This window comes from Danio rerio, chromosome 5 (genome assembly GCF_049306965.1).
Source record: "Danio rerio strain Tuebingen ecotype United States chromosome 5, GRCz12tu, whole genome shotgun sequence".
Taxonomy (NCBI): Eukaryota; Metazoa; Chordata; class Actinopteri; order Cypriniformes; family Danionidae; genus Danio; species Danio rerio.
Window position 1 is genome coordinate 40,045,786 of NC_133180.1, and position 12,499 is coordinate 40,058,284.

Genomic DNA, 12,499 nt, shown 5'->3' on the forward strand with positions numbered 1-12,499 from the left:
GTTCAACTATTAATGATTGAATTTACAGAAATGTTATTTTTGTCTCCTTACAGATGCAGCAGTACCAGCAGGCTTTTGTTCAGCAGCAGCAGTGTGCTCCAGTCCACCAGGTGCCCTATATCTCCCCTCTAGAGTTCCAGACCTCTGTGGGCTCCTATAATCCTGCCGGACCTTCTCCAGTAGAGACTCCCTTCACCAACATCAGGCAAGACTCATGTCCTTTTCCAGTTTAAATGTCATACGACATGAACTTAGTTTTGCAGCTGTCACAAGGTGTCCACAGGGTCTTAAAAATTCCTAAAATGTCTTAAATCTCAGAAACAATTTTTTGTGTGTGTTGTAAGTCTTAAATCTTTTTAAATAGTTCCTTTTTTCCTACCCAGTCTAGCCAACCTCAACAATCCATTTTTACTTTATTCACCATAATTGTTCAATTATTTTCTTTACAATAACATTTGTTTAAAAGTTATCCATGTATATACTACTGACCTGGACAGACTAGTTTGGATAGATAGTTTATAAAATCTTAGATACTTTAGATTAAACCTTTTTTATTTTTATTGCTTCATTTGAAACACTATTTAAAATATTTTGCTCAGAATGAACTAAAATATATGTATTTTTAATAATTAAATTATAATTATTGTATTATTAAATTTTAAAAAGTTTGATTGGGCAAATATAAATCCAACTGGGCCAATCAAAAAACTCCATAGCCTTTAGCCCTGTATGAGTCTTAAGTTTCATTCAGAATGGTCTTAAAATGTCTTAGTCTTAAATTTAACTTGCTGAATCCTGCAGAAACCCACTGTCAGTAGAATGTGTTTTAGGGTCTTAAAGCTTATTTGTATTATTTAATGACATTTCCTTTAATAGTGTTTTTTGTATATGTTAAAGTATTGCACAGGATACATTTATTTTGGTCAACAGTGTGTTAAAAAACCTTGTTAATTAAATTTGTAAAATTTTTAAAAACTTGAATTTTAGTCAAAAATTGCTGTAGTGCTGAGATATTTCTGTGATGTTAACAAATTATATCCTGCAATGAATGTGTTTTACAATGATAATAATAATCTTTTTTTTTTTTTTACACTTGCTGACACTGGCTGGTTTAGGTCTTTTATGGATAAAAACAGCACAAATATTTGCCAGTCGGTTACAGCAAGTACCCATTTTAAAATGTCATAATTTAATAATTCAAAAGTTCAAAATGACTGATTCGTTTAGAAATGAAGCAGGTAATTGTCTTTGAACAGATAATTGAATCACTGACTCAAATGACGGAAAATCGATTCCATAATGTATTAACATAGCTGTAGCTTTGTCTGTAACGTTCTTTTCTTGGCAAAACAAAATTCAATATTCTGTCTAAAATGTGTGCTCAATATTGCCTTAAATTATGAAGAAATAAATTAATATTTATTTCTATAGCACTTTAACAATGTAGATTGTGTCAAAGCAGCTTAACATAGAAGATTCTAGTAAAGTGAAACAGTTTCAGTGCAGTTTTCAAAGTTGAAGTTCAGTGTGTTTTAATTTTCACCGCTGAAGTCCAAACACTGATGAGCAAATCCATCGATGTGCAGCTCCACCAGTCCCAATCAAATGCTGATATTCTGGAAAACATCGCTCACAATTTTGTGATCAACACTTAACTATTAACCTTATTAACTGCACAAGTTCTAAAAAGTCTTGATTCTCTTTTATAAATAGTACTAATATTCACCCATTAAAGTATGTCTATTTAAATCTGCTGTTTCTGCTTTTTCAGTTGCAGTAGAAATCCAGTGTCTGCTGTGGATGTCATGAGCCCCCCTCCACAGACCGTCAGCAACCCTCCTGATATGTCAAGCTGGAACCCCTTTGGAGAAGATAATTTCTCTAAACTCACCGAAGAGGAGCTTCTCAATCGAGAATTCGACCTTCTAAGAGCAAGCAAGTGTCTCTGTTTATTTCTGCACAACCTGACCACTCTCTCTCTCCTCTACTAGTAATCTTCACCCTCTCCAGCAGAGGGCATATGTGACCTGCTTTATTCCTACACTAACATATTCGTCTTGCCCACAGAAAAGCCAGTGGAGCGATCAGTCAGCATGGAGGCCAGCAGCGTAGACAGACAGCAGCCGGTCCTGCAGCCCTCACTCCCCGAGGATCCATTTGGCTCTGTGCCCTTCCTGGCCAACGCAGGCAAGTTCTAGCAGCCGGCTCTCAAAGGACCCTCACCAAAGTTCCCTGTGTATCGTCCTCTTCCTCTCTCCTCCATGTGCTCCCTTTATTCCTGCTCTTCCCGAACCCCCTCTCTGTCTCTGTGCTGCCGGATGTGGCCGCTCTGCAACACATATCACATCTGGAGCCCGGAGACTACCACCATTTATTCCTTTAACCATTTTAAGTAGATGACAACAGTAGAGTCGTCATTTCAGGCTTTGTCTTAGAAAACTGCTCTATTTCTCACTATTCATAAGGTGTAAGACTTCAATAAGACATTATATATATCTGGTACATGTATAGATTTAGATGGCATCTTCCCCCAAAGGCTGGAACTAGTAGTAAACGCAAGCATAGAAATAAAGCATATTTATCAGTTAGAACTATAAGCGATAATAAGAGTTATAGATGCAGATGATATGTTGTTTTAGGTGTTTATGTTTGTTTTAGGGATTAATGGTTCACCAAACCACAGCTTTACAGCACCTCCATGCTTCTTGCTGGTGCCTTGTACGTTTTTTATTTCGGCTCTTAATCTTTTGTTTGTCTTTGCACCTGCAATAGTAAATGTGTGCTGTGCTCTTTCTTTTTACATCTGCGATTTTTAAATAACAATTTAATAGGTTTACTTTTAATACTTTGGGCTAACTCTTTTATAGAAATGTTTGTCTATGTCTAATCTCATATGTCAGTGTGAATTATTCACTTTTATTTTCTCAGGACTAACATTTTCATTTTGAAATTGTCAACTTTTAAGGGATTTTCTTTCTTTCCTTTGGCATTTGCATGTTTTGTTAAAGCCATCAGGTTGGCATGATAGAATAGATTTTCAGATTCTTGAGCAACCTCATTTATTTCCACTTCCTAGATTTTTCTTCAGACCTACTTAGCTACATTTTGTGCTTGATAGCAACAGCGAGTGCCAAAAGTTCTCAGGTACAATTTCTATGGACCTCAAACCATAGAAAAACTCCAGCGATCCTCATATTCACTTTGTTTACTTGTAAACATGCCAATTTTTCATGGGAGTTGAACACAAGTCTCTCTCTCCTCCAGCGTTGAGTTGGCTTTAAATTCCTCATTGAGACTTGTTTTTCCTTTCTGTAAATTACTGTGAAGATACTTTAAGTTGCCAATTTAGGGAACATTGGCAGGTTAACTTGGAAGTGAGGTTAGCCGAATAATCAGAAACTGTTGCATCTACAGAAGCAACTAAGAGTTGGCAGCCCCCCTCTTTTTTTGTGCATAATTTGATGTCTTATTATTATGTAGCCTACGCTAGAACTCTTTTTCTGGTCGCAGATGATGTTTTCCATAGAAAACGCTATGTCTATGAATGTATGAGCCTTTTTACATGTTAGTAACCACAACACAGACATATCACGTCATTGGTTGCCGTCTCATTATAATGGCAGCAGTGAGCCTTAAGTAATGGCAAATGTTTTCCTTGTCTGCATGTGCATTTAGAGGTACTTGCTCAGAGCATTTATGAATAGTTTACATAAGGGCTTACCATAATGTTTACCGAACCTTTATGTTTATCCTCAACGGTAAGTTTATCCTAAAGTAAACCATTTTAATGTGTTCATTCATCTCATCCCCCACTCAAGTTACTTTGCTTTATCTGGTGACATGTTATGCTTTATTTATAAACTCTAATGTGTTTGTTACCATTTTTGTTTCGTATCAGATAAAGACAGCCATTTATTTAGAGACATCTTGATGGAGTGGGATATCGGTGGACAGTTAAAACTGAACACAAAGCTTTTGTTTGAAATCTATGTTGAGCCATATTGAGCAAGTCTAATCTGAAGATTTGGTCTACATTCACTTGCATATAAATTGGAGTTGTAGGTTACTGTTTTGTTATTGTTGGTTATCATTAGCGCTAAATACTAAGTGCACTGTAACATCTTTTATTTTAAGACTGGTGTTGCCCTGTAGACCACAGTACGGGTGTCAAAGTCTTAGCTCGTTTCTTCCTGTAGATGACAGAAGTTCATGGCTTCACCATCCTCAGCGACTGCTTTCATCTGTACATACATACATGCATACGTACATACTGCATCAGTTGCATAAGCTGTTAATGTCTGCGATTAACAAACTGATGTAAATACCCATGTATCATAATGTATAACTGAATGTTTCTTTATACAATGCTAATTATTAATAAAGCTTATTCAAAAGCAGTGCTATACTTTGTTGATTTCTGTTATCAGGAGAGTTTGACTGATGAGTATATGAAGTGCTGATGTTTTCCACCTTTATACCACAAGACCAAGATGTTTCTCTTCTTGTCATTTTAAAAGCATGGCTGTCTTTGTCTACCAATTTTATTTGAGATTATTTAGTTTTTAGTTTGGTAAAGCATAAGGGATAATGAATACATGTAAAAAATACATTCAAATGTTAGTATCCAAAGCTAGTTACAGGTTAAATTCTACTTAAATGCTAACGTTAAATGCACATTTATATTAGTCAGGCATGTCCAAACTTGGCCCTGGAGGGCTGGTGTCCTGCAAAGTTTAGTTTCAACCCCAATCAGACACACCTGGGCTAGCTAATCAAGCTCTTACTAGGCTTTCTAGAAACATCCTTGCAGGTGTGTTTAGACAAGTTGGAGCTAGAATCTGCAGGGCACCGGCCCTCCAGGACCGAGTTTGGACACCCCTTGTATAAGTTATAAAGGAGTATGCAGAATACCTACATTGAAAACAGCATAAGGTTGATTATTACAAAAACATTTTGCCTAAATTAATTTAAATAATAGTTTCCATTGTTAAACAAAGTTCCCCTAAAATGAAAATTGTCAATTATTTCCTTCCACATGTTCCAAACTGGATAGATATTTTGAAGAATGTTGGAAACCTGTAGCCATTGACATACATCGAATTTTTGTCCTCTGCTATAGAAGTCTGTGATTATCAGTTTCCGACATCCTTTAAAAAGCTTTAAAAAAATTTGAAATAGGGCTGCTAAATATATCGTTTCAGCATCGCTATCTCAATGTGATGATTCGCAATGGTCACATCACAGAATATATCACAATTTTTATTATAATTTATCATCTTTATGTGTTTTGATGCCCATGATAGTATAATGATTGTAAAAGCATTCAGGCTAAAGAAATGGTAATATTTGTGACTTTACAAAAATTAATTAAAATTTTTTGAATACACATTGAATTACTTTGTTTTATCATTCAATTACTTTACTTGAATACAGTTAGGCTCCGCTTTCCCCCACCTTCCAAAGACATGCAGTATAGGTGAACTGAAAAAGCTAAGCTGGCCGTAGTGTATGTGTGTGAATGCAGGAGTGTATAGGTGTTTCCCAGTGTGGGGTTGCACATAAGCTGGATAAGTTGCCAGTTCATTTCGCTTTGGTGACCCCTAATTAGTGGACTGAGGGGAAAAGAGAACGAATGAATAGTGTTAGACTTGGAAAACGATAAAACACTTTATTTCAATTATTATTGTCTTTTGTCTATTAGTGTCTTTTTCTTGATTGCATTTAGATTGTTTATTAGATTTTTTGGAGATACACTCCCACTGCAGAATCATCCAAATCAATTTACCATGATCAATTCTTTCCAAACAGAGATTTTAAGTCATCTGATGAAATTGAATTCATATCGCAATATCGCTATATATGTATATATTGCAAAATTAAAAAAAATTGCAATGTTAGTTGTGCAAAACATGCCAGAATAGTTGGTGGTTCATTCCGTTGAAGAAACCCCTGATAAATAAGGGACTACACCAAAGGAAAATGAATGTTCGCTATTTGTTCAAACTACTTTTTTTCTAACGAAACAATTTTTAGACTTTTTGGGGCAGAAATTTTTTATTTTTTTTTTATTATTTATATTTTATATTCAATGCACTTAAATTAGAAAAAAAAAACTAATAATTTATTATTTTTTTTAAAAATCACCAAATCTATTGTTTGTTAGTGATGATAATTTTTGTAAGTATTTTAAAACACAATTTTGTACAGATGACATGTCTTTCACGTTTTAAGTAAAATTGTCATTTAGAACTTTATTTGGTCATAATGAAAAATGTTGATGAGTGAAAGGAATTTTTTAGAATGAACATTAAGATGAGTGAAATATACATGGCAATATTAATCAGTCACAAAACTCCAGATCACAAGGATTTCAGGTTTTTCAGATATTAATGGAATTTGGCTAAAGATATAGCAGTGCAATGGTAAATAACGCTACACTTTGAGCACTGATTAAATACCTTTAAAGCACTGGATCCTTTTCAGATTTGAACAATAATCGTTTTATTGTATTTTTAAACAATCATCATGTTTACTAAATTTAAATCATCCGATTAAACGATGGCCAATAATGTATTGTTCATTTAAATGCTTTGTCCTATTGTTAAAGTGAGTGTTTAAAAGAGAAAACAATGAAGCAGCCCTTAAACAACCGAAAAAACACAATGTCTGTAAAGTAATTTGCATACATTATGAGGACAAAGAAAGACAATCGGCTTGACATCTGCTGAACTGGGTGAAGAGAGTTCTGGGTAATCCACAAGATCCACAACAATCTCAGACCAATGTGACATTCCCATTATGTTCCTTATTCAGGGAAAGTCTTGGAGCCATCATGCAGCAGCTGACTTTATAGAGCTGTCGTAATCGGATGGGCCTGGAAAAAGAGCACTCAATATTCTTCTTTTGGTCAAGATCTTCTTATATGATTAAGGACGTTCTGTGGATTGTTGTATTCTGGGAGGAAGGCGTGATTAGATGTGTTGTAATCCGGATGGTCTAAACAGTCTGCTTGTGTGTGTGTGTGCGTATATATATATATAATTTTTTTCTCTCTTCAGATTTCTTTTCAGTTGCAGTTTCTCCGTCTGCTGTTGAATATCATATAGCAGAAGTAGTCTTTACTTAATTAGTTATTTAACTTTGTTTTGTTTATATATTTTTGGAAATTATACTGTATATATAGATAAATGGGAGTGGGTTTGGCTAATCCCGAGTCTCGCTCTGCCAGTTTGGACGGATGTGATGAGAACAGATCCGCAGCTCTGTCTGCTCAGCAGGGGAAGGATGGCAATGGAGAACCATGTTGAGAAATTCAGCCGTTTCAAATTTTAGAAAAATATCTCAATAATTATACATGTTGACAAATATTGTGTTTTTCTGTAGCAAAGCTTGCCTTGCTTAAACGAATTGTGTGAAAAAGAAATTGATAGTTTTCCTTACACTTTCAGTGTCTCATAAAATGTCTATTTTCTTTTCTTTAAAATAAATCGAAAATGTCTAGAACAGACAAGTCCAAACTTGCCCAGCCATCTGAAAATTGTTTAAAGATTGTCATTTCAGATTTAATGTAACCTTATATTTGTGGATTTTATTGTTAGCTACAAAAAAAAATAAATAAATAAAAAATCTATCTGAAATGAAATGTTTTAGTGTAAATGAATCAGATTTAGTTTAAAATGTAGACATGACATAGAAGATAATGCAGAGACTTTGGTGAGCAGATCAAGCCAATAGGAAATTACCCATGACAATTTGAATTTGTAAAGTAGTTTCCTATATTAACCTTTTTTTGGCCCACGATTATTTGGTATTTGGCCCTTCATGCAAAAAACATTTGGGCACCCTTGGTCTAAAATATTCTGCCTAAGCTTCATAATAAGTATAGATCCAAAGCTGCTTTACAAAAGGTGCATGTTATTACATTATATTCAAAATTAGAAAGTTAAGGTGTTGATAGTAAATATACAGTCAATCTACACTTTAAAAACTACTCACTATTAACTAGCAGCATCTTAATAACAGCCTATAAAAAATATATTGTCTATTTATCAGTACTTGTAAAGTACCTATTCTGTATGATCGTATTTTACATCCCTAATTCTACCCAATACCTAAACTCAATGTTGTAGAAAATGCAGTTCCTTCATGTTGTTCCAACATAAATGAAGTTAACTTAATTGTTTTTGCAAATTTAAGTCAGTTGAACATAAAACAATGAAGTTGTTCCCCTCAATATACAGGGTGAGCCATTTATATGGATACACCTTAAAAAATGGGAATGGTTGGTGATATTAGTCCTGTTTGTGGCACATTAGTATATGTGAGGGGGCTTGTAACTAACACATGAAAGAATAAAGTTACATTCAAAACCAAGCACACCATTGTTTTTCATGTGAAATAAACAAGTTTATTAAGGTGTATCCATATAAATGGCCCACCTTCTATATCTCAATATGAGCCCAAACTAGGGCCCCATCAATGTACATCTCAATGTCCTACCTTGACAACTAATAATAAGCAATAAAAAAAAAAAAAAAAAAAAAAAAATATATATATATATATATATATATATATATATATATATATATATATATATAATTTTTGGTTTATTAATAGCGAGAGTTGTACCTTAAAATAAAGTGACCAAAAACCCACTTTTATAGTTTTGTCACCAAATCATATTTTGTTAGCATTTGCTATTTATAAGTATTTGAGTAAAACATGTAGTTTCATTTAGTAAATTACTAATAGCATCTCTTTAAAATTTCAAAAAAAAAAAAAATGTTATTTTAAGATAAATTGTTCTTGACTTTTTATCATTTTAAGACAACACAATACCAATGTTTTGACTTCAGAACGGTTATGAAATCAATATTTGACATAATAACCAATAATACATCACACATAAAAAACATTTGTTATTCTGAACAGTTGTTATTTATTTTCTCAAGTTAATACATTTTTTAAATGTTTGTAATTTGTTTTTATTTAAATTAGGAAGAAAGGTTATCAGATATTCACAGAAAAAAAAAAAAATTATACATTATTTTACTTACACCCATATCTAAAATATGGCCAAAATCCAAAAATAACTGAGGGCTTTGGGCTGAAGATAAATATAGCAATATTTAAAAATAAATAGAAATCTTATTAGCCTAACTAATGCTTTATAATTTTTTCAACATTTTATAATTTACTTATTACAAGAAAAACAAACAATTCCATTAACACAGAGTTTAATGCACATTTAAATTAATCTAGTCTGTTCACAACATTTAATTGCAACATTTCATTCAAGTTGTTGTTTTGTAGCTAAAAAAAATACAATTAAGAAACAAAAAAATATAATAAATTAGAAATGACAATCTCTATTAAAGGGCTGCCCCCAACCCTCCCCTTAATTTTTTCTCTGTTCTCAGATGGGATGGTGGGTCAAATCAAAGGTTATTATGGGCCAACTTTGGCCTGCAGGCCCTAGTTTGGGCATTTCTGAACTAGAGTTTAGGCAGCCCGAAACAGCACTTTAATCATTTAAAGTCATGTCATGCACATCAGACATTCATTTTTGCTGTTCATTCAGCAGGAGCCGGTGTGCTGACAGCAGAGAATCCAGTGGAGAACCCCAGTGTTTCTGTTCAAGACACCACCCCGCCACTGGCCAAAGAGCGCAAACCTGCAAAGAAAAGCAGCTCCACTGGTTCCCTGCCTCAAAAAGCCCGCGAGGACTCAGACAGTGATTTTGAGTCTGATCCTCCCTCTCCCAAAAGCAGTGAAGATGAGGAGGTGGAAGAAGAGGAAGCTCTCAACAGCGAACATGAAGACACCGAGCCTGAAAACCTGGGACAGAGGCCTCTGCTCATGGACTCTGAAGACGAGATAGAAGAAGAGGAGGACAAACACAGCTCAGACTCCGACTGTGACTCTAGAAAAGCGAAACTCTCAGAGGTCCCGCCTGCTGTTGAATCTGGAGCCAGCGTGATCACTCCCCCCATTTCACCAAGCGCCTCCATGACTGCCAAAAACCTAGTGGATGTGTTTGGTGCTGTTCCTTTTGTTGGCAGCGGTCAGGCACCGGAGAGCTCTGATATTTTTGCCAAAGCCCCTTTCAGGCAGGCTAGCCAGGAGAACGCCTTAGAAGAGACTGACGTTTTCACCAAAGCTCCTTTCAGTAGAAACCTCTCCAGATCCAGCAGGAGCGGCGATGGACCCGGCGGCCAGACACCACCCATTTCCCCCGACAGCGTGGATGTATTCGGATTCTCACCTTTCCACATCATACCCACCTCCGGGACCCAGGAGGACGTTTTTGACCAAGCCTCTTTGGACGAATCAGCGAGTCCTCAGCAGCAGAGGCAGAAGCAGCGCAGCCTTCAGAAACTCTCCTCACGGCAAAGGCGCACCAAACAGGAGGCCAGTAGCACCAACGGAAAGCGACACCACGGGACGCCAACCGGTGGCAGAAAGACCAACAAGCCTAGCTTCCGCACTCCTGAGCGGGTACGAAGGCACAAGAAAGTCGGCAGACGGGACTCTCAGAGCAGCAATGAGTTCCTCAGCACATCCGACTCCAAAGAGAACATCAGTATTTCCCTGGGCGAGGTGATGGAGAAAGCAGTTGCTCTGCCCTCGGAGGAGGTTTCGCTGGATCCTTTTGGAGCCAAGCCTTTCCATCCGCAAGATGGTAGTCGACACCAGAGCTTGGGAGATGGAAAAAGTGAGATCAACTCGAATAACGGCAGGCCGAGGACCAGCTCGCTGCACAGTGTGTTTGATGGAAACAAGATGGATGACTTTGGAGCTGTGCCTTTCACAGAACTGGTGGTCCAAAGCGGAGCTCCGCAAACCCCTCAGATAGATCTTGACCCATTCGGAGCCGCACCTTTCCCCTCAAAGCAGTGAATGTCTCGTCTTCCAACACACAAGAGACTGAACACAAACACACACCTACACATGCATTGCTACATTATGCAAAGTCCGAGCAGCCTTTGGAGAAGTCTTTAGTGGACGACAGTGATGTGATCTCTGTCTGTGCTGCCCATTGGGATGTAGGCCTTTCAATTAGATGTTCAACTTTTGTAGGTTTTTTTTTAATTTTTTTTTTTTTTTAAGTATTTTAATATCTAACTGGACAGCAGTAACAGTTTTTGTTTTCATTTGGTGACTTAAACCTGTGGTTTATGAGTGCTTTTGAATAAGCATTTTCTTTAGCCTTTTACTTGCTAGAAACCTTCTATGCTGCAATTTAGTAAGCGCTCTGTGCTCGTTAAAAAACACAGTGGAGATGCGTTTATAATCCTTCATTTTAATAGGATTAAAAGCAAAAATACCAATGTAGTTGAGCATTTTATACTTCATCGTTGACCACTGAGTTGGTAAAACTCGCCGACCAACATGATGAAACACCGTGAAGCCTTATCTGGGTTTTCCTCACCCTGCGTAACTGTACCTCAAACACACAATGGCTGTAGAAGCGCATGTGTCAGCGGAGTCATCCGAAAGTAGGCCTTTCGTCATTCACATAGATGGTTTTATTCACATTTTTACACTTTTATTCATTGTTTTAAATCCTGGCGTTTTGTTTTTGACTATGTCCTTACGTCATACATGAAAAGGGAGTTTTGGAAAATTGACCACACTAGAGAATTTAAACGCAAGTCAGTCGATATTTGTAATTGCCCACGCTGAATGAAACATCTGTTGTTATCAATAGATGTTTCACAAGATCTGTATGTACATTAGGCATGAATATTTAGAGCTCTTTTAAGAAAGGGAAGTAAATAAAGCTTTAAGAAAAATTAAGTTTGCATATTTATATAACGTCCATTTTTAAAACTAGTTTTAAAGTAAGCACAAAGGGCCATCTAGGGATTCATTTATATCACTGAATATTTGCAGTTGGAACATTTAAGACCAAAAATGCTTTATATCCCCCCCCACTCCTTTCAAACATTGCAATGTTTTTTATTATTATTATGTAATACTACACTCTAACAATGCAATAAAATCATTTTTGTGAGAAAACGGCATTTGTGTGTTTTGTCAACACAATCTCACGGCAATTCGTACCTTTTTGATTTAGTGGCTAATTCGTATGAATTCATACGATCTAATTCGTACAATTTAGTACGACTTGCTCATGCCCCAATGACGGTTGGGTTTAGGGTGGGGTTAGGTGCCACGCCTCCTTTTTAAAATCGTACAAGTTCGTACGACTGAACTCTTACGAATCCGTACAACATAGCCACTAAACTGGCAAAACGTAAAATATTTACGTTTTCTCATGAGATCAGGCTGGTTTTGTTGTTGGTCTGACAGTGATTACTTTTATATAAACACCAGTAATGGAATCATTTGCTCGTATCTGAATAAGACAATATTATGATGGTGTTTACATGAGCTGCTTTTAGAATGTTTCTTTCTTGATTCCGTTTTACATGTTATAGCGCATAATTCGATTAATGTCACTGCGTCAGCACGCTAGCCACATTTCCTTTGGAGT

At 36.1% G+C, this 12,499-nt stretch overlaps 1 protein-coding gene across 6 annotated transcripts in view; it reads left to right on the top strand.

The window, feature by feature from the left end:
- The window catches only part of bmp2k (BMP2 inducible kinase), a 53,897-nt gene extending 41,876 nt beyond the window's left edge, over window positions 1-12,021 (top strand). Inside the window, exons 13-16 of one of the 6 annotated variants that reach the window (XM_073950311.1) lie at window positions 54-205; window positions 1,772-1,939; window positions 2,068-2,187; window positions 9,581-12,021. In XM_073950311.1, the coding sequence (XP_073806412.1) occupies window positions 54-205; window positions 1,772-1,939; window positions 2,068-2,187; window positions 9,581-9,737 (597 nt within the window). In that variant the 3' untranslated portion in view covers window positions 9,738-12,021. Of the gene's footprint in view, window positions 1-53; window positions 206-1,771; window positions 1,940-2,067; window positions 4,398-9,580 lie in introns of those variants that run through there. The other 5 variants (XM_073950312.1, XM_005165303.6, NM_001193540.1 and 2 more) reach the window with 5 other exon arrangements.
- The last annotated feature ends 478 nt before the right edge of the window (window positions 12,022-12,499 follow it).